The sequence below is a fragment of the Oncorhynchus tshawytscha genome, linkage group LG01, assembly GCF_018296145.1.
Source record: "Oncorhynchus tshawytscha isolate Ot180627B linkage group LG01, Otsh_v2.0, whole genome shotgun sequence".
Lineage (NCBI taxonomy): Eukaryota > Metazoa > Chordata > Actinopteri > Salmoniformes > Salmonidae > Oncorhynchus > Oncorhynchus tshawytscha.
The window spans coordinates 72,834,609-72,856,663 of record NC_056429.1 but is presented as its reverse complement, the minus strand read 5'-3'; the positions used below and the strand labels follow the sequence as shown (position 1 = coordinate 72,856,663).

Genomic DNA, 22,055 nt, shown 5'->3' with positions numbered 1-22,055 from the left:
GTGTATTTTTCGTTTGCTTCGAGGAGAAACACAGCTGCCACGAATGATTTATCATCGAATAGATATGTGAAAAACACCTTGAGGATTGATTCTAAACAACGTTTGCCATGTTTCTGTCGACATTATGGAGTTAATTTGGTAAAAAGTTCGGCGTTGTAGAGACTGCATTTTCAGATTTTTTTCTTAGCCAAACGTGATGAACAAAACGGAGTGATTTCTCCTACACAAGTAATCTTTTTGGAAAAACTGAACATTTGCTATCTAACTGAGAGTCTCCTCATTGAAAACATCCGACGTTCTTCAAAGATAAATGATTTTATTTGAATGCTTTTCTTGTTTTTGTGAAAATGTTGCCTGCTGAATGCTAGGCTTAATGCTATGCTAGCTATCAATACTCTTACACAAATGCTTGTGTAGTAGCTATGGTTGAAAAGCATATTTTTTAAAATCTGAGATGACAGTGTTGTTAACAAAAGGCTAAGCTTGTGAGCCAATATATGTATTTCATTTCATTTGCGATTTTCATGAATAGTTAACGTTGCGTTATGGTAATGAGCTTGAGGCTATAATTACGCTCCCGGATACGGGATTGCTCGACGCTAGAGGTTAAACTTTAGCTTTATTACATGGCACATATTGCACTTTTACTTTCTTCTTCAACACTGCGTTTTTGTATTATTTAAACGAAATTGAACATGTTTCATTATTTATTTGAGGCTAAATTGATTTTATTGATGTATTAAGTTAAAATAAGTGATCATTCAGAATTGTTGTAATTGTCATTATTACAAATAAAACATGTTATTTTTATTACTATAAATCGGCCGATTAATCGGTATCGGCTTTTTTGGTCCTCCAATAATCGCTATCAGCGTTGAAAAATCATAATCAGTCGACCTCTAACTCAAACACACACTCTGTATTTTAGTTACACTGTTTGTACACACCACATATTTATTTATATACTGGATTCTTGACATAGCTCACAAATATATCTACTGCTGTACATATAATTGTTAGCATATATTGTGTACATTCTTCCGGTGTACATACGTATACACTCAGTGGCCAGTTGATCAGGTACACCCATCTAATACCGGGTCGGACACCCCTTTACTCCCAAAATTAGTGATCACGCACTCCTTAGCAGATGTAAGACCTTTAAAACATGTCAACATTCAAGGCCGCAGGACCAGACGGATTACCAGGACGTGTACTCAGAGCATGCAAAGACCAACTGGCAAGTGTCTTCACTGACCCACGACTGCATGGTGCCAGGACAACCTCCTCTCCCTCAATGTGAGCAAGACAAAGGAGCTGATCGTGGACTACAGGAAAAGGAGGGCTGAACAGGCCTCCATTAACATAGACGGGGCTGAAGTGGAGCGGGTCGAGAGTTTCATGTTCCTTGGTGTCTATATCACCAACTAACTATCATGTTCCAAACAGACCAAGGCAGTCGTGAAGAGGGCCGAACAACACCTTTATCCCCGCAGGAGACTGAAAAGATTTGGCATGGGTCCCCAGATACTCCAAAAGATCTACAGCTGTCCCATCGAGAGCATCCTGACCGGTTGCATCACCGGCTGGTATGGCAACTGCTTGGCATCAGACCATAAGGAGCTACAGAGGGTAATGCGTATGGCCCAGTACATCACTGGGGCCAAGCTTCCTGCCATTCAGATCCTAAATACTAGGTGGTGTCAGAGGAAGACCCCAAAAATGGTCCAAGACTCCAGTCATCCAAGTCGTAGACTGATCTCTCTGCTATCGCACGGCAAGCGGTACCAGAGCGCCAAGTCTAGGTCCAAAAGGCTCCTTAACAGCTTCTACGCCCAAGCCATAAGACGGCTGAACAATTAATCAAATGGCAACCCAGACTATTTACATTGACACCTACCCCCCCTTTGTTTTTACACTGTTGTTACTCGCTGTTTATTATCTATGCATAGTTACTTTACCCCTACCTACATGTACAAATTACCCCGACTAACCGGTACCCCCTGTATATAGCCTCGTTATTGTTATTTTTTTAGTTTAGTTTATTTAGTAAATATTTTAACTCTATTTCTTGAACTGAGTTGTTGGTTAAGTTAAGTAAGCATTTCACAGTAAGGTCTACTACACCTGTTGAATTCGGCGGATGTGACAAATACAATTTGATAACAGCCTGAATTCTGCGGGAATGGATTCTACAAGGTGTGGCGTTCAAACGTTGCTCAATTGGCATCAAGGGACCTAATGTGTGCTAGGAAAACATTCCCTACGCAATTACACCACAAGAACCAACGAGTGGTGCTTTCCGAGATGCCGTTCTTGATAGTGTTAACTAAAGGGGAAAACTCTAGAAAGTTGAGTGAAGTTCAATCTCGTGCATCTCTGGGGAGGCTGATATTTCTTCTGTGCGGCAGTCCAAGGGGAGCTGTGCACCTGCGCATGAACGCAGCTTAGAGGGAACAGTATCGTTGACTGGATGTTTTTTGTTTGTAGTACCATTCTCTTTAAACCCGAGACAATGTCGTGCGTGAAAATCCCAGGAGGCAGACAGTTTCTGAGATACTGAAATGGTGTGACTAGGTCACTCGTTTTGTCCATTCTAACCAATCAAACAGTAACTGAATGCCTCAATGCCTGCTTTATATAGCAAGCCACAGCCAGTGACTCAATGTCTGTAGGAGCAAACCATTTTCGTGAAGGGGTGTAAAATTCAGTGTATGACTGGGAGATACCAATACTCAGTGCAGCTGCTGCTAATACGTGTGTCTATGCTCGTGTTCACTGAGTGTCCTGAGACTTTGTGTGTGTCCTGAATGTCCTCTGAAAGTGTGAGTGTTTGTGTGTGTGACTGTTGTCTCACCTCGAAGGAGTGTTCCTTGTTGTCCTCCACCCTGTAGTCCAGTAGCACGCTCAGAGACATGACGCTGCAGTCAAACTTGCCGTTCTTGGCCGCCCAGTTGGGGTGAACTATGATAGTGGGCTCGTCTGGCAGGACGTAGCGCTTCTCTCTGCGCTGGCGCTCCAACTCCTCCTGCTTCTTCCTCTCTTCCTCCTGATGGACAGACAGTCAGAGAGAAATGGGATGAAGAGAAGGGATAATCAGAAACAAGAAATCAGCCATCCCTGGTGATGTTGTTTGTCATCGTGCTAATTGTATCTAAATGCACTAAAAGCATACCTCTGTTCAGCTTTGGTGTTAGTACAGTAGACATAAGTGTCCTAGCAGAAGTGTCCTAGCAGTAAGTGTCTTAGTCTTAAGTACCCTAGCCTCCTGTACTGTACCTCTCTGTCTTCCTCCATGTGTTGAGGCTCCTCCTCCTCAGGGACCTGGCTCTCTGGTTTCTCAGGCTCCTTGGCCTCCTCTACCTGCTCCTCCACTTTCAACTGCTTGGTGAGGCGTGCGATCAGCTGGGACTTTAACCCCTTAGAGCTCAGGGAGCGTGACTCTAGCTCTTTGCGCAGGTCATTCACCTACAGGAGAGGTGGTCAGTTCATCATTTATAACTATTTTGTTACACATTTAGGATGGACTGGATATACAATGTGATTCAAAATAGGAAACTCCCAAGGATTGTTTATTTTTTTTAATGTATTTTGTGTTTTATTTTTTTAATGTATTTTGTGCTGTATGTATTTTGTGCTGAACAAATGGATTGCTTTTTTTTGTACCACTTTACTACACATCAATACAGGAATGCTGGAATGAGACACACAATACATAAAATATAAGTGCACAAGTAAACTACCAAAATGCTAGCCCTGCTGAGGTGCTACAGACAAGAATGCATTGACTTGTGATCAGGGCTCTAAAGTGTGACAATTTTGGTCGAGCCTAGATATTTTGCTGTGTGTCCTGACATTTTATTTTGGGAGCACCAGTGCAACCCCCACAAAAATCTAAATAAATCACCCAGAGAACAATTGTAGTGCTAGGTTTAACTGTGCAATTCTTTCCCGAATGCCCTAGAGAAAACGGTGCACGCAGATTTGTTCAATCCAAAGTCTACATGTAGAGAATAGTAAAGAATGTATCAGTGATGTGTATTTCTTGCAACTTTCTGAAGACGTAACGGCATGGGAATCATATGATGGCCTACACCAAATTAAATGTTAAAGGCTAAATAAACTTAACCTGACGTTACCTGGCATAATGATTTGTATCAATTGGCTATAACGTTATGCCTGGTCCAGGGGTTGTATTAGCTGTCAGAAACCTGCATTTTCATAACCATTTAACCTGAGTGTTATATTGAAAGTCAACAGTGGTGTTTTGCTTCAATGGAGTGATAAGGGCCGTGTGACTATAGTTTCTCTTCACACAAAATACATTAGTGCAACACATTCGGCAGAACATCGTTTCTCAGAAGACAACAGAAGCGCAACGCTATTTGGCTAGCAGCCACACAAGTAAATTAGCTTACAATGAAAAAGCAAGGTATTTGTTTTGCAAAAACGATGCATGGCCATCATATTTCTAATGTTTATCATAAAAAGAATGTACCCAGCTACATTTCCAAATGTTTCGTTTGAAGTCAATCTTGCTACCGGAGAAAAACTACACAGAAGGAAAGCACCGGAGAAAAGTGGCCCACACAGCAGTCAGAGTGCAAAGATATTTCATCTGAATTGAGAAGTGCGACTGAAGCACAAAATTAGCAATTTTACATTCTGATTTGGAGCAAACGCTGACTGAAGCCGAGAAGTATTTTAGATGAGCGTTTTATCTTTCCTTTTCTGCAACCCCTGAAGGGCCAATATGTTTAAATAATTTTACCATTATGTTATTGGGCTCATTTCTGTAGGTGGACATTATATTTTAGATTCTTTCAGTATAATTTTCTAGTAGAATCTCCTTTAAAAAGCCAGAACTGAGCTTCTCCACCCTTCTAAATAAAATTATCCAGGGGGACCCTGAATCCTCCCCTATCCCGGACCATTTCACCCCCTGCAATTTTTTGGTTAGGATTGTTGTTAAGTTGCACAGTTCCAGATGATGCCAGGTATAAATGTGGGGAACCACAAAACAGCATGTCAGAAGAACATTATCCTGACTCGCTAGCAATGCTAAGGTAGTGGGTTCAAATCCTGCATCACATACACATATTAAAAATGTAGGCTATGCACTCACTGTACTCTAAATAAAAGTATATCTGCTAAGTGGCTTTAAAAGTCAAAGTAACCTACTTTGTACTGAGTAATATTCAGTCATTTCTCAGGTATAGGCTATTCAACTATCAACTATCCGAAATACTACCTTCATTGATTTCGGATCAAGCTTAGTCCAGTGTGTCGGGGTGGTCACCTCCTTCGAATCTTCTTCATCCTTCTCCTCTTCCTCCTTTGAGAAAGAAATGTCCAACCGAGATAGAGAGATAGAGAAAGAAAAAGAAAGAGGGACAGAAAACCATTAAAACAGTCGTTCTCCTGTCGTTTTAAATAGTGAAAAAACAAAAGGTGATCCTTCACATCATGTGTCTGATAGTTTCTCTGGTCCTAGTGAGTTGCTCTGGGATGATAAAGTAGTCCTCTGCTACAGCAAGGTGGGTAGTAGGTAACACAGGGACGCCCTCTATCTCTTTAATATAAAACCTTTATCACGGAAAACCAATACCCCGCCCCCCATCCCCAGCGGCCAATCAATCACGTTCTGTGGAACACAAAAAGGTAAATCAATGACAGTGGGTTCCAAAGGGGGTGTGGTCTGTATCTGTGTAGTGGTAGGTACATCAGGTTCAACTCAAAGCTTGTGTTGCCAAACTCAGTGTGTATGCCAACTGTCTGTATGTGGGTTCCCTAGCTAGCCATCCCAGTCTGGCAGAGATTCTGATTTGGATAGTTCAGGATTCTGCATTCTTTAGGTTCTAGAAGATCATAGAAAACCATCTGCCCAAACAACTGCCCTGGAACAAACTAAGTTCTAGATACAGTCCAATCAAAACAGGAACAGACAGAACTTAGGGAAGGGGTTTTTCTCTCTTTTCAAGTTCAGCAGATATTGAACTGAAGAAAAAAATATATTTAAAAAAAATCTAAAACAAAATCTAGAACAAACACATGCCAATGCAACTGGCTCTGCAGGTTCCAGCATTCTCTTTTAGAATCCTCAGTGGTCCAAAGCAAATAATCAAATTATGTAATTTTATCCTCCCCTCATACAAGCAGCCAAAATTGCAAGCGGGTTAATTTTTTATTCATTGTGATTTTGGCATAAGCAAATAAAGCCAATTAAAATTAAGCTATATCAAGTTTAGTACCCAATTATGAGTCATTTATTAAGCTGGAAGCTGATTGGCCAGTCGCGGCATTGTCATTAAGATAAGACCTAGTCTCCGTCTGCTGAGTGTGAGGGCAGGTGAGGGTGTTGGCGAGGGGACAGTGGGGGTAGTACCAGGTAGCAGGATGGTAGGAGAGGGGGGGACCAGTGAGAGGAACTGAACCTAAAGGGGACCAGGTAGTTCAATATCCTGCCTGCGATGGTGATATCTGGTTTGCCCTCTGTGTGTGTTTAGATTTGTATAACATAATGTACTGTGTGTATCTGGGGTGGTTATGTCTAGTGAATATCCTGTGGCTGTGTTCTTCCTGTGAGAAGCGGGGGAAATGAGAAGAGGGATTAGCGGTTCAGTGCCTGTTCTCCGTCAGCCTCCTTCCGCTCCGCGGACAGCTTCTCAGCCAGCTGCTCCCGAAGTCCCCGCGACAGCCCTTCCCACTCTGAGCGGGTAGGAAGACAATGCCAAACATCCGGAAGAAACAAAACCACTGTCTCCACATGTGCGGGCACTGTCCGCCCCTTGTGAGTCTCCTCAGGGCGATGATAGCGAATCTCTGCAAAACGATACCTGTCGCAAAGGAAGAAGGCGCATTGGAAAGAAACATTGGGGTCAGGGACACAACTCTCAAAAACAGGGCTAGGGCTAGCCTAGGCTACATTACCCCCCAATGACTTTTGAACTTGTTACAGTATACACCCAACACACAACATTAGCATGGAACCCAGTCTGCAGCTCTCCATTGGTTGTCCATTGGTTTTCAGGGAAAACAGCGGCCATTTTTTGTTTTGACAAAACATCAAGCCTGGTAACACCCCAAACCCGTCTCAACCCTTGCCTTCAGTCAATCAAAGCTCAGTATTTCTGTGTTTGTGTAGCTTATGACCTCGCGGACGGGAGAGTTTGTGAGAGAAGACACAGAATCAGAGGACAGGACAGTGAAAGCAAGAAGTTAAATATGTAAGATATTTAACAGAATGAAAAGAAAACATTTAAAACACGAAAAGTAATGGTGGTGTCTTCTGGTCCGGGAGACTGCGCTTCGAGCCACAAAAATCAATGCATTCATTCATCCACAACATAGATATACAAAGATAGATAGAAGCAGGACGGCGTCATATGGTAGCCAAAGACATTGGAAAACAAAAAATAATTAAGAGGCAAATCAAATGACAGAATCAGTCATTAATGTCCAAAAACCAACAACAAAAAAAAGCTATATATTAATCGTTGGGAGTTAACAAAACCATGCATCATGGATTGTCGCTTTTCTAATTTTTATAATACTACCACTGGCCTTGTTATAGACAGAGAAAAGACAGCGATAGAAAAGAGAGAAAGGAGGTTGAGAAAAGAGCGGGACTTACCACTGAGTGCAGAGACTCAGGTCTATGCCTGTGAGGGCCTTACAACAGCGTATGGCTGTCTTTATGAGCACGGCCGGGTCCTTCTCAGGCTCCGCTCCATCCAGGGAGGGGGACCAGTGGCCCCCGATGGCCATGGCCTCGTCCTTACCCCGCATCCCCACCAGGAACTGAGCGACAGAGAGAGACCGAAAGAGAGACAAACAAGAGGTCAAAAACAAGCCTAAGCCATGCTTACTCTATAACTTAGACATACTGTACACCAGGCTTGGGGAAAAAACTGATTGGTTAACACCTAACTGACCTTGATGAGGCGGGCGGGGTGCTGGAAGGAGTCTCTGAGTTCTTGAGGGTCCTCAGCCAGAGCACAGGACTTATGGTAGAGCTCTTCTAGACTGGGATTGGCCAGCAACATCACCTATTCAATGCATTACAACAGACAGGACAGGTGAGGGTGTGGGTGGAATATCTTAGCGCTGTATGTGGTATTAGTAGTGTATGCATCACAACATAGCGCTGTACAGGTGTATGTACATGCGCATGCAACCTGTCTGTGTGTATACCTTACCTTAGCACTGTATGTGTGGTTGGCATCGGGAGGGTCCAGCACTGCAGTGTTCTTGACCAGAGAGTCTACCTCCTTGTGCATGATGTGGAAGTTACAGTAGTTGCCGAACTGGAAGGGCCGTTGCAGGGGGAAGCCATCCACCCAGGTGAACACAGCATCAAAGAAGTCACTGGGGATGTACAGGCTCTGATAGCGCCTCCTCAGCTCCATCATGTCACAGTTAGAACTGGAGGGGAGTGAAAATAGTACAGTTCTACCAAATGTAGTCACTACAAACGGTTCTAGCAAAGCACCTAGAACCTGCTTCAATGCAGCCACATAGCTTTGTTTTATCAATTACAAAACATCTTCAATACAACCTCAATTTACCTCCTCACATGCACTTCTTTATAACAATTAGAAACAACAGGGACACACGAGGAGCAGCAACTGTAAGAAAGGCCCCGAGAGGTTCAGAATTGGTACCGAAACCCAGGAATATATACAGTTCACCTAGTCCTCCACTACACACACTTCTTATTTTTTTACCCCCTTTTCTCCCAAATTTCGTGATATACAAATTGGTAGCTACAGTCTTGTCCCATCGCTGCAACTCCAGTACGGATCCGGGAGAGGTGAATATCGCGAGCCATGTGTCCTCCGAAACATGATCCTGCCAAAACGCACTGCTTCTCGACACACTGCTTGCTTAACCCGGAAGCCAGCCGCACCAATATGTTGGAGGAAACACCGTACTACTGGCGACCGTGTCAGCGTGCATGCCCCCGGCCCGCCACAGCAGTCGCCAGAGCGAGAAGGGACAAGGACATCCCTGCCGGCCAAACCCTCCCCTAACGATGCTGGGCCAATTATGCGCTGCGTCATGGGTCTCCCGGTCACGGACGAAAGTGACACAGCCCAGGATCGAATTCGAATCTGTAGAGATGCCTCTGGCACTTAGACCAATGCGGGAGGCCCCTACACACACACACACACACAGTTCTACAGTCAATTGCACCCCTGAGTAGTGACAAAAACCTGACCCAAGGCAACACAGTGACTAGGGTCAGAGCCCTATACTACAAATCAGGTTTGAGGAGGTACCCGGTTAACTTTGGTCAATCTCGAGTTCAACCCGGGATAACCAGTGCCACGAAAGTGGCTCACCTTTTAGCCAGGTTCATTTCTATGGCAACGAACGCTTCAAAACTAACCTGCTCCGAGGCAGGCTAACTCAGGGCTAACTCCATTTATCCTGAATGAAGTGTCTGAGCACCGAGTTGAGGACAAATTAAATCAGATTTCCTCCCTTTTGCAAAGATTGCAGCATCCTCCCCTTCATTTGAGGAAGTGTTAAAAAAATAGTAATGTTAAAATACCTATCACATTACACATTTAATAATGACAGAATGCATTTGAATCTTCAAGCATAGTAAACACTTTTGTAAGGAGGAAGCCTGTGCTGGAATGTGAAGCTAACTGAAGCTGGCTAGCTTTAGAAAACCCTGAGTAGATCTAGCTTCCTTCGTAGTATAGCCCTCTGGTTTCAATTGACTCTTTTGGCAAAGAGAAACTACGTCACTGTCTATGAAGGGGAAAAAACAAATTCAGGGAACTCTCCCCCCAAATTAAAAGGAAGACAAGCCAGAACGTCACAATTGAAAACCAAAGTGTGCAGGCAAAACCTTTTCAGTGATTTTAGTTAAGGTAGTTGATGCAAACTAGCCACTTGTGAAATGCACTCTTTAACGATGACCTCTGATCTCCATCTTGCTAGCTACTATTTAGCATTTTATTCAATAGGATAAACTAGTGATGTAGGCAGTGGTGTAGTTCCTCTATGCCAAGAGTCCATCATTTAAATCAGACCCTAGTCACTGTGTTGCCAATGGTCGGGTGTTCGAGATTACACCCTGATATAGTAGCAATGAAAATCTGAAACTGACCAATCATTATAATGATTGATTGACCCACCCGTCCAGGCTGAACTTGGAGAACTGGACGGTGTAGCGAGGCACCACCCTGCGAGGGCGGCGAGGGGAGCGATCACGTCTCGGAGAACGGTCTCTGGAGCGTTTACGTATGGGAGAGCGCTCTCTGGACCTCCTGCGCTCACGGTCTCTTTCACGACTGCGTTCATCTTTGGTCCTGAGGATGAGTTCAGGGCGGTCGATACGGTTGGGGAAGCGGGGGGAGGGGTCCAGACGCCGGACAGGCTGAGGCATCATCCTCACTGGGGGCTGAAGCAGACCACCTGAGAACACATCTAGAGGAAAGGGGAAACACGCAAAGCGAGAAAGAGACACAGACAGACAAATACATGAACACAGACAGATATATAACAAATCAAATTATTTATTTTCTGCAAAGGTCACAACTAAATCTAAAAGCATCAGAAAAAGACAAATGGACATCATAGCGCCCCCTACCTTTGGGTGGTGGCTGTGATAGCAGGGGCGGAGGGGGGTTATGGAGGAGCGGGGCCAAGGAGGCAGCAGAGAGCTGGGCCTGGAGCAGGGGAGGAGGGGGACCCTGGGCCTGTACATTGAAATTGGTGGGGGGAGGCAGAGACTGGAGCATGTTGGGACCCGGCTTCATCATATTAGGGCCTGGAGGCTGGCTCTGGGGTGGGGTATGGGAGAAGAGAGGTTAGCATTACCCCAGGGCTGTCCCATGAGGTATCTTATCAGAGTAAGTGATTTATTTTGATTTCTTGTCCCATATATGAGCGTAAGTTAAAGAAATGTGCTTCATGGATATCATTATGCAAAGAGGACATACACCAAATTAGGTTTGTGTCGCTGCCAACAGGTAACCATGTGCTAAAGCAAAACAGAACTAGAGGAGTGAGGTTTGGAAGGCGACCATTTCTTTCACCCAAAATGTTTTTGGCAGGTTCAGTTGTTTCAATCAGGTACAGTGACTAACTTCTGTCAACAAACAAGAAAACTACTGCCAAAGTAGCACATATTCGGTCTGCATTATCTGCAAAGACAGGACAGGTTCCACGAGAAAAAAAGAAAGAAAAAAAGGTGAAGTTATAAAACTCTGCATAACCCTGGAATGATAGGTGTATGACTTTCTGTTTGATGTATGGAGAACTTTACAGTTTTGATAGTAGTTCCTAACCTGTTTGTGAGGTGAAAAGGTGGTAATCATAACATTGAAGAAGGGTTAGAAAAGTGAAGAAAAAGTGTGTCAAAAGTGCGTTCTGAACGATATCCTAGAAATCCTAGTATTTGTTTATTTAATTTCTTTAATGTCTGTAAAAATGTAAGCGAAAAACACAAAAAGCATTACCATCAATGGGACTCGCATGGTTAGCCTAAATCTTATGGATTGCACCTTCAAAATTGCACATTTCTCAGAGATAAAATGTATTCAATGAATTTTATGTGCTTTTATAGATCAGGAAACCACCTGGGTCTGAAACACAAATAAATGCTCAGCGTGAAGGAAAAGAGAGAGAAGACAGAAAGTTGAGGAGAGAGAAATAGAAGAGAGTAGGGAGAAGCACAGATTGTGTGAAAGAAGCAGGAATATATATAAAGAAAAAAGAAAGAGAATAAGAGGGCCATAGAGGTGTGTGTGGGAGTGGGCAGGGTGAGGAAGGAGAGGGTTACATTTTGTCTGTTGTCCATGCCGACGGAGTGCATGTCTGAGTAGCGCTGCTGCATCCCCTGGTCAGCATAGAAGCTGCTCAGCTGTGGGGGAACTGGAGGTAAGGACTGGGGCTGCTGCTGAAGCTAGGAGGAGGGTGGAGATCAGAGTGGTTAATAACAGACACACACAGGGCTGGGTTCCAATCTGATCACTCCCAAACTTCACCTCTGCACTGAGATCGGAGGGTGAATATGGCAATGGCTCCATCTATACTGCTTGAAGGCTACAAGTACATTACATTTAAATCAGAGAGTGAGTCAAGCAGGGCAGACAGGAAGAGCGAGCCAGTGATCAGATTGGATTCAAACCCTGGAAGCATTCAAATTGAGGTGGAAGGTGTCACTAGCTTATGCCTCGATCAGAATGACAGTTACATTTAAAAATATATATACAGTGGGGCAAAAAAGTATTTAGTCAGCCACCAATTGTGCAAGTTCTCCCACTTAAAAAGATGAGAGAGGCCTGTAATTGTCATCATAGGTACACTTCAACTATGACAGACAAAAAGAGGAAAGAAAATCCAGAAAATCACATTGTAGGATTTTTAATGAATTTATTTGCAAATTATGGGGGAAGCCTGTGGGTTTGCACAACTGAAGAATTTCTGCACAAACTGTCAGAACCCGTATCAGGGAAGCTCATCTGTGTGCTCACCTTCCTCACCAGGGTCTTGACCTGACTGCAGTTCAGCATCGTAACAGACTTCAGTGGGCAAATGCCCACCTTCGATGGCCACTGACACGTGGGAAAAGTGTGCTCTTCATGGATGAGTCCCAGTTTCAACTGTACCGGGCAGCTGGCAGACGGCGTGTATGGCGTTGGCAGTTTGCTGATGCCAACGTTGTGAACAGAGTTCCCCATGGCAGCGGAGGGGGTTATGGCATGGGCAGACTTAAGCTAGGCCCATTGTTGTGCCATTCATCCGCCACCATCACCTCATGTTTCAGCATGATAATGCACGGCCCCATGTGGAAAGGGTCTGTACACAATTGTACACAATGCACCACACAGAACGCACTGCAAATGCTTCTGCAACCCAATGCTGCAAGGCAAATTCAGAGTTCCATTGGAAATTAATATACTTCTGGTGTACCAAAACAAAATGCCGCTGTCGGTCTGATCAAGGCGTAAGGCTTTGGTTTTAGCTGTTGACATGGTCACCACCATCATTTTCAGTAGGGAGACAAAAGTTATTCAGTTTTACTTCAGGGCTGTCTACTGAATGTGTCCCAGGTGTGTGTAGGGGCTAGGTGAGGCTCACCGATTGGTTGGCCAGCTGAGGTAAGGTCTGAATGCGCTGGGCGTTCCATTTGAAAGGCATGTTGGGGTTGTACACGGCCTCCACTAGGACCCTGTCACCCACCTGGGGGGTCTTCCCCTTCACCGCACTGTGGAGACATCACCCATTATTTACCCACTTGAAATTGCTTTAGAAACTGCAATATACAGAGACTTCACACTTGAAATTCAACAAAACATTACTGCTTTAGAATAAAAAGGTACACAAATTAGGAATGCGATCAGCAAAATATAGAAAACCCATGGAAAAAAAGACAATTGGTCTGATGTCTTCTATGGCCCGATCCTAAACGGACTCCTAAACTCCATGCACTTGTGGAGATCTGAGAGGACTTGGTCCAGAGTCTGAACACTCACCTGAGCTGAAAGAAGACGTCCTCATCCACAAAGCCGAATGTGTCATGCAGCTTGTTGACAACGCCGGTGAAGACGCGCTGTTTCTGGGGCTGGCTCTGCTGCTGGCTCTGCTGCTGGTGGCTGGAGCGAGGCGTGGGGTAGGACACGGTGATCTGGGCTGTCTGCTGGGGGTTGGACAGAGAGAGGCTGGTGGGGAGAGCCACGGGGGGCTGGGGAGGAGGAAAGTTATAGGTCAGTGTCCAGGGACATCTTCATCCTACTCCTACCTTCTGTATAAGTCCTAAATGGATTAATTGTATGAAGTCCCACTAAATTCTAAATCTGTGTATCTAATAATGGAACTGTTTGAAGTGTCTACTGTATATCGAGCCTATCATGTTATTTGTGATTTAATTGAATCAAATGTCCCTTAGCTGTTCTCTTCATTTATTACAAGGTGTTGATTATTACTCTCATTGTGGCCATACACGTCCTGTTATTGTATTTGGCTATGAAGAAGGTTAAAACATTTAACCTGGATTTTAAAACTGAAAAGTGATAAGGTGGGTATGCCTACCGGGAATTTGTTTTCACCACTCCAGTTCTTTCAACATCCGTGCCGATGGCAGAAAAAGAGACACGGTCATGTTAGACTATTATGATGCCGTCACAATTCTTTCCCCAATTTTCATGACAAAATGGCATCTTTTTTAAGCCTATTATATTTGACTAAATAATTCTACTCAAGACCAGATGACTTAAGTGGCAATACTTTTTCTGAAAGGTGCATTAAATTGACAAGAGAGACAAGTTTGTTCCTAATTAGCCTACCTGTGAAAGCAGTGCTTGCTGGGGCTGGGGGAGCTGTGGAGAGAATAATAGACAGGGAAAGATGGAGAGAAAGAGAATAGAGAACAGTTACTACTGTGCGTATATAGAATAGAGTACATTCCACACCCCAGCACCAAGCATGAAGTGCCTTGTGGTTTGAATGATTTGACTGTGCTGCGACTGCGAGCCGCTGCTGCTTACCCCGTATAAGTCTGTATGCTGTTGATGTTGCTAAAGAGACAGGGTACACAAACACGCAGAAATGGCAATAAGTCTTTCATTGGGTCAACTATACATTTGTTGATTGATAGATATCATGAGTATGGCTTTTCTCAAATCAAGGCGATTCAAAGTTGTCTGTGCGAGTTGCAAACATCAATAATTTACCCCATATGAGTCTGTATGTTGTTGATGTTGCTGAAGAGACGGGATACACACACGCAGAAATTGCAATAAGTATTTCATTGAGTAAATAATACATTTGTTGATTGATAGATATCATGAGTATAGCCTTTTTCAAATCAAGGCGATTCAGAGTTGTCTGTGTGAGTTGCACATCAATAATTTACCCCGTATGAGTCTGTATGTTGTTGATGTTGCTGAAGAGACGGGGTACACACACAAATGCAGAAATTGCAATAAGTCTTTCATTGAATAAACATTACATTGTTTGATTGACACATATCAAGTGACCAGCTTTAGTGAGGTATTTTTTAAGATGTGTTGAACATCAATAATTTGCACAAAAAAAAAAATCTTAGAGAACGCAGCACAGGAGGCTGCAGAGGGGAGGACGGCTCATAATGATGTCTGGAACGATGCAAACGGAATGGCATCAAACACCTGGAAACCATGTTTGATGTACAGTTGAAGTAGGAAGATTACATACGCTTAGGTTGGAGTCATTAAAACTCGTTTTTCAACCACTCCACAAATTTCTTGTTAACAAACTATAGTTTTGGCAAGTCAGTTAGGACATCTACTTTGTGCATGACACAAGTCATTTTTCTAACAATTGTTTACAGACAGATTATTTCACTTATAATTCACTGTATCACAATTTCAATGGGTCAGAAGTTTACATACACTAAGTTGACTGTGCCTTTAAACAGCTTGGAAAATTCCAGAAAATTATGTAATGGCTTTAGAAGCTTCTGATAGGCTAATTGACATTATTTGAGTCAATTGGAGGTGTACCTGTGGATGTATTTCAAGGCCTACCTTCAAACTCAGTGCCTCTTTGCTTGAAATCATGGGAAAATCAAAAGAAATCAGCCAAGACCTCAGAAAAATAATTGTAGACCTCCACAAGTCTGATTCATCCTTTGGAGCAATTTCCAAATGCCTGAAGGTACCACGTTAATCTGTACAAACAATAGTACGCAAGTACAAACACCATGGGACCACACAGCCGTCACACCGCTCAGGAAGGAGACGCGTTCTGTCTCCTAGAGATTAATGTACTTTGGTGCGTAAAGTGCAAATCAATCCCAGAACAGCAGCAAAGGACATTGTGAAGATGCTGGAGGAAACAGGTACAAAAGTATCTATATCCACAGTAAAAACGAGTCCTATAATTGACATAACCTGAAAGGCCGCTCAGCAAGGAAGAAGTCACTGCTCCAAAACTGCCATAAAAAAGCCAGACTATGTTTGCAACTGCACATGGGGACAAATATTGTACTTTTTGGAGAAATGTCCTCTGGTCTGATGAAACAAAAATAGAACTGTTTGGCCATAATGACCATTGTTATGTTAAGAGGAAAAATAGGGTGAAGCACAGGGGTGGCAGCATCATGTGGTGTGGGTGCTCTGCTGCAGGAGGGACTGGTGCACTTCACAAAATAGATGGCACCATGAGGTAGGAAAATAATATGGATATATTGAAGCAAAATTTCAAGACATCAGTCAGGAAGTTAAAACTTAGCCACAAATGGGTCTTCCAAATGGACAATGACCCCAAGCATACTTCCAAAGTTGTGGCAAAATGGCTTAAGGACAACAAAGTCAAGGTATTGGAGTGGCCATCACAAAGTCCTGACCTCAACCATATAGAAGATTTGTAGGCAGAACTGAAAAAGCGTGTGTGAGCAAGGAGGCCTACAAACCTGATTCAGTTACACCAGCTCTGTCAGGAGGAATGGGCCAAAATTCACCCAACTTATTACGGGAAGCTTGTGGAAGGCTACCTGAAGTGTTTGACGCAAGTTAAACAATTTAAAGGCAATGCTACCAAATACTAATTGAGTGTATGTAAACTTCTGTCCCACTGGGAATGTGATGAAAGAAATAAAAGCTGAAATAAATCACTCTACTATTATTCTGACATTTCACACTCTTAAAATAAAGTGGTGAACCTAACTGACCTAAGACAGGACATTTTTACTAGGATTAAATGTCAGGAATTGTGAAAACTGAGTTAATGTATTTGGTGTATGTAAACTTCCGAATTCAACTGTATTTGATATCATTCCACTGATTCCGCTCCAGTCATTACCACAAGCCCGTCCTTCCCAATTAAGGTGCCACCAACCTCCTGTGGAATGTAGTATAAGACAACTACTACATAGGTCAAAGAGAACAAGAGGGAAAACTATGCTGCAGAGTCTAGCCTCTAAAAAATCTGATTTGACAAACACTGATGCCATTTTCTTTTATCTAAGTGAAACCCATTTGTCAATGAAAGCCTGTGACTAAGTGACTGAGAGGTCTAACTGACGTGATATGAACTGGCTGCTCTGGGTTAGAACACTGTGTTCTTAAAGTGGGTTAAAGTTCTGGAATTCTGCCCAGTTCGACAGTTTTGCTGACAAGCTCTAATTCGTTTAAAAACCAAGCGGCAAAAACATGTATCAAACCCCCAACAACAGAGCACTACTCCAGATAAGACCCAGTGGCATTCTCAAAGCCTTTATAACCACAGAATATTTTGTATAACTAATAAGGAAAGATATGTACTCATCAGGAGAAATTGAAGACATTACGAATTCCAGATTGATCGTCAGATGAACTAACATTATATGACATACTAAACATCTTCTCCAATCATAGTCATCAGGGGCAAAACTCAAAACACATAAGGTCAATAGCTTCGAAGTGAAACTTCATCCTATTCAACCTAGAACAGGGTATTTCACTTGGTGTAATGGCCATGTGTCTCACCTGATGGGGTACATTGTAGAGCTGCTGAGGAGGCGGCTGCTGAGGAGGAGGCTGTTGTTGCTGCTGCTGCTGTTGTTGCTGCTGCTGTTGTTGCTGCTGCTGCTGTTGCTGCTGCTGCTGTTGTTGCTGCTGCTGCTGTTGCTGCTGCTGATACTGCTGCAAGGCCGAGTTGATTTGAGACTAAAACAATAAGTGAGATGAGACAGAAAGAAAAAGTTAAAATGACTTGATGTTGCTTTGAAGGGAAGACCATTTACTAAACAGTTAGTGACTTCATACTCAACCACAGCGATGAGAAAAACAAATTTTATTTTCCTCAGACTTTCACTCAGAATCTAAAGAATATGTTGTTCACACTGATCTGTCTCATGGTGTGGGGGTGTTCATCAGTTGATCACCCACAAATCAGAACATGAGAACAGGTTTTCCAACATCACAGCTCCTTCAAGTCTTCTGAGGTTTGGCCACTTACCAATCTCTGTACCTCGGTGGTTCCCAAACCAGTTTGTCTGACCAAAATAATGCTCCCTAGCTAACGTTATTCTTTGTTTCCCAGTACCGTTTGCTTTTCTAGTTAGAGCCTAATGTTAGCTAGCTAACATTGAACCTGGTTGGTTAGCTCTTAGCACTGTGACATTGTTGGCACTTTGTTCATTGTTGTTTAACTAGCTAACGTTAGCTGGCTGGCTCATTTGCTAACATTACGTGGCTTGTGTACAACACCTGCTGAATATGGCCGGTGTCAGTAAACGTCTGCAAAAAAGCGTAATTAAATTGTTGCCAGCAGAGCTGGTTAGGCTGTTTTCATGTTATCCAGAGGTAAACAAATCATCGGCCAGTGCGTCAAGTGTGCACTCCAAGAGCGAAACAAGATGGGTGGGGCTAAAGCTTAAGAGGGTGTGAACGATGCTGAATGGGTGTAGACAAAGAAGAGCTAGATACCAAAACATTCAAAGGTGATTTTCTCAAAAGTGAGTTTACAAGTTCATCAACTTTCAAAGCAGAATTACTTTCCCATTGTTCCTCAAATGCAGAGTATAATAAACCATTTTGTAGCTCTGAGTCTCTACTTTTATCCAATGTAAAAAAACACCATTTCACATTTTGCTAGATAAGACCGAATCCAGGTGGTGAGTCACAAATATTATCATATTCTGTTAAAGAACATTTAGCTGCATTGTGCCTAGCAGAACACTGCCCAGCTGACCCTAGCGTAGCTCACCTGTTGCAGTGCTGCAGCGGCGGCAGCTGCGGCTTGCTGCTGCAGGGCTGCAGTCTGTTGGGATAGCTGGTAGTTGGAGGCGGACGACTGGGAGTTGAGGGAGGCTGCAGACAGGGCCGATTGCTGGGAGTACATAGAGGGAGACGCACCCAGGAGAGATGGCTGCTGCACACCTAGAGCTGCAGGAGAGAGATGGGTGTGGGAATAGAAGAATGCATAAAGAGTGGTGTTAGGATGTATGGCAAGTGAGAGGAATGGAGTGATAGACCGGCAGAACGAGAAACAGAAAACAAATGACGGGAGAGAGAGAAAGAAAAAAGTATAGTACTTTGAATATCCAGCGGACTAATCTGAACCCCCTCCATCACAAACTTTGCCAAAGAGATCAGTGAGATTCAGTTTCCTTCAAGCACTGTACACTCAACCCATGGTTACCGTTATCCGGTAATAGCAAGCCTTTGTCCCAAAACATAACAATAGAAAAAAACGATAAATAAAATTGGCACCAGCCAATTTGCGAAATAATGCTTTTTGGCCTATTTATTGATGGAAATACCAGTCAATGTAAATACATGTGAGTGGTCATGCTTATCGGTCTATAGGTACATTTGCATAATTTAGTGGAATTAAATTGGTGCACAGTATATTCTTTATGCATCTTATTTATCACAGGCGTAGCCCTACAGCAAACATATACAGAGCCTTTGAACAGAAAATCAGTCAGCAGCAAAAGCTGCTGCTACAGCATCTCAAACAGCAAACATAGGCAATGGAAGTCAGGCTTCATCAGCGCATCACACACCACTTTGCAATGAGCTGGAGGCAGTATCATTTTGAAAACATATACTTAATTGTTTGAAACCCGAACATTTTAATACATATTATCATACATGTCTTACCAGCTTCAAAATGTGTAGCCTAGACAACTGTAGTTCATTGTCCAGTAGCCAAATTATTTTCTCTGTCACATGAAACCACTTGCACGAGCGGTGTCCTTTTGATAATGGTGTTTTCCTGCTAATTGCATTATGGAACGAACATTAGTGCGCATTGCTGCGCACAAGGCATTAGAGAACATTATACATTTTAAGATAAACGTTCTGATCTATTGCATCACTCATTGCTTAGATGTGGATGTCAATTAAGGCAGCCCCCCACACCTCTCTGATTTAGAGGGGTTGGGTTAAATGCGGAAGACACATTTCAGTTGAATGCATTCAGTTGTACAACTGACTAGGTATCCCCCTTTCCATTTTTTATTTTAATTTCTTTAATGTAGCCTAGGTCTACTGGTTGTATGAATTTGAAATCCATCGTCCCACAACTGTCCCAAAGTCTGGAATAGGCCATTTCTTTCTCCACCAGCTGACCAAAAAAATGTGTCAACTTTTTTACTATGGGGGATAGTAGATTGACATAGAATAACTGTTCACATTTACTAGCCTAACATCTTAAAAGTGCACATCAGAATTTCGTAGGAAAGACCGCACATCGTCCTCAACATTCATGCTCTGTTAATCCTTAAGTGTCTAAGCTGGGGGTTCGGTCTACTAAAATAACATATGGAATTCTTCAGATAGCTAAATGATTCTTGGGGCGGGTAGCCTAGTGGTTAGAGCGTTAGACTAGTAACCGGAGGGTTGCAAGTTCAAATCCCCGAGCTGACAAGGTACAAAAAAAACACAGTTCCTAGGCCGTCATTGAAAATAAGAATTTGTTCTTAACTGACTTGCCTAGTTAAATAAAGGTAAAAAAATATAACAATAAAAATATTTAAAAATCCGTGGTATGACTACATGATATAGAATATTAGGACCCCTTAAGGTATACATATGTTTTTTTTAAATCTAAAATTTGATGAAACACATTGAATAACAGCTTCATACATGGATAAATATAGAGTAAAACAAAATAATTCAAAAAATGAAGTTATGAAAGATTAACATGTTTTTAACCCCCTATTTTAGGCACAAAACTATCTCCATATATACTGTACTTCCATAAATTTTTTAAGCTGGTACCGGGCTACTTTCAGACAAGTCTTGTGAGGCTTGTGGGTGTCCTAGCGCAAAACAACCCACCTGTTTGTGAGAGACTCACCTTTCCTTAGAGGGGGCATATTAGTGTGTAGCCCAAACTGTTTGGACACTACTGACAGAAGTTGGCACATCGGCTGTATCGACTTCAGATAAGTCCTGTGACGTTTCTGGGGGTCGTAGAGCAAAACGGAGAACACCATTGTGTTCGTGGGAGTCATCTTTAGTTTGTAGGTCAAACCGTTCTGACGTTATAGACGTTTTCGTGAGAAGACAAATTTTCGGAATGTCTCATGATCTGACAAACACTGCTCTAGCTCTGCCACCTTCACCGCAGATGCGGAAGGGCGACATCGGCAGATGCTGTGGGTTGAGACGCAGCCCATGCCAAAAAAACGGATGGATTTTGATGGGAAATGTTTTGTGTTAATTAATGTAGACTCTAGGGGGTGAATATGAATTACCATAATCTAAATGTGATTTCTGTCAGTCTTCTGGATGGACACCCTAATCACAAATATCTTGTAAATTAAAATACTGCCGGTCAAATGTCCGGCGTCACATTTTCCTATCTGAAACCCTGCCTCAACCTCACATTAATTGTATCCCACAGATGAGTACAGATTATAGAAGGAAAGGCAGTCATCCAGAAAAATGTCATACTCACAGTGTAGGCTGTTGAGGTCCAGGGACTGTCCTGAGTGGCTGGGCTGGGACACCCCCGTGGCAGTGAACTGAGCCGCCCACGGTGGGTTCTTCTGTCCCCCAAACTGGGCCATGAGTCACGGCTCGAACTTAAGTGTATTGACAGAACTGATTTAGGTTTATATCCTGTCAAAACAATAACCGGAAACGGGCCTATTTGTATAAGGATTCTTCATTTGACATTTACCTTGCTTTCATTGACCACAAACACAGGCAGCTAGCAACAAAAACAAACAATACAGGAGGAAATTGTTACAGATTTACTTACAGCTAATACAATACCTAGCTAGCTAAATCATATCAGCTAACGTTAGCTTGGCTAATATATCGTTAAGTTACCACCTTGGCTAAAACAACAACAATGTTGGGCCTCTTGACAGCTGCCTCTACTAGGCGGGATAGTGAGACTAGCAACAACAGAATTAATGGACAGGTTAGCAAAACTTTCACTGCTGGAAAATGTCGCTTAGTTGGCCAGCTAGCTATCCCTTGATCATGACTCTCAGTTTTATTACATTACACATAAGAGTCATTGGACGAATTCATCTTCTGTATGGGACCTTTTGTTAATAATTAGAAAGCCTTAGAATTAGAAAAATTAAAATGAATGAATGTGGCATACTA

At 42.9% G+C, this 22,055-nt stretch overlaps 1 protein-coding gene across 4 annotated transcripts in view; it reads right to left on the bottom strand.

The window, feature by feature from the left end:
- Positions 1 to 22,055, bottom strand: part of ccar1 (cell division cycle and apoptosis regulator 1) — a 36,118-nt gene that overhangs the window by 12,841 nt on the left and 1,222 nt on the right. Inside the window, exons 2-21 of one of the 4 annotated variants that reach the window (XM_024429526.2) lie at positions 21,394 to 21,557; positions 18,691 to 18,869; positions 17,469 to 17,648; positions 14,876 to 14,905; positions 14,694 to 14,723; positions 14,508 to 14,537; positions 14,307 to 14,339; positions 14,053 to 14,079; positions 13,497 to 13,705; positions 13,102 to 13,228; positions 11,801 to 11,923; positions 10,607 to 10,799; positions 10,152 to 10,443; positions 8,199 to 8,424; positions 7,935 to 8,048; positions 7,634 to 7,800; positions 6,626 to 6,836; positions 5,252 to 5,335; positions 3,280 to 3,468; positions 2,858 to 3,049 (exon numbers count right to left, since the gene is read on the bottom strand). In XM_024429526.2, the coding sequence (XP_024285294.1) occupies positions 2,858 to 3,049; positions 3,280 to 3,468; positions 5,252 to 5,335; positions 6,626 to 6,836; positions 7,634 to 7,800; positions 7,935 to 8,048; positions 8,199 to 8,424; positions 10,152 to 10,443; positions 10,607 to 10,799; positions 11,801 to 11,923; positions 13,102 to 13,228; positions 13,497 to 13,705; positions 14,053 to 14,079; positions 14,307 to 14,339; positions 14,508 to 14,537; positions 14,694 to 14,723; positions 14,876 to 14,905; positions 17,469 to 17,648; positions 18,691 to 18,869; positions 21,394 to 21,505 (2,748 nt within the window). In that variant the 5' untranslated portion in view covers positions 21,506 to 21,557. The remainder of the gene's footprint in view (positions 1 to 2,857; positions 3,050 to 3,279; positions 3,469 to 5,251; positions 5,336 to 6,625; positions 6,837 to 7,633; positions 7,801 to 7,934; positions 8,049 to 8,198; positions 8,425 to 10,151; positions 10,444 to 10,606; positions 10,800 to 11,800; positions 11,924 to 13,101; positions 13,229 to 13,496; positions 13,706 to 14,052; positions 14,080 to 14,306; positions 14,340 to 14,507; positions 14,538 to 14,693; positions 14,724 to 14,875; positions 14,906 to 17,468; positions 17,649 to 18,690; positions 18,870 to 21,393; positions 21,558 to 22,055) is intronic. The other 3 variants (XM_042325304.1, XM_024429536.2, XM_024429544.2) reach the window with 3 other exon arrangements.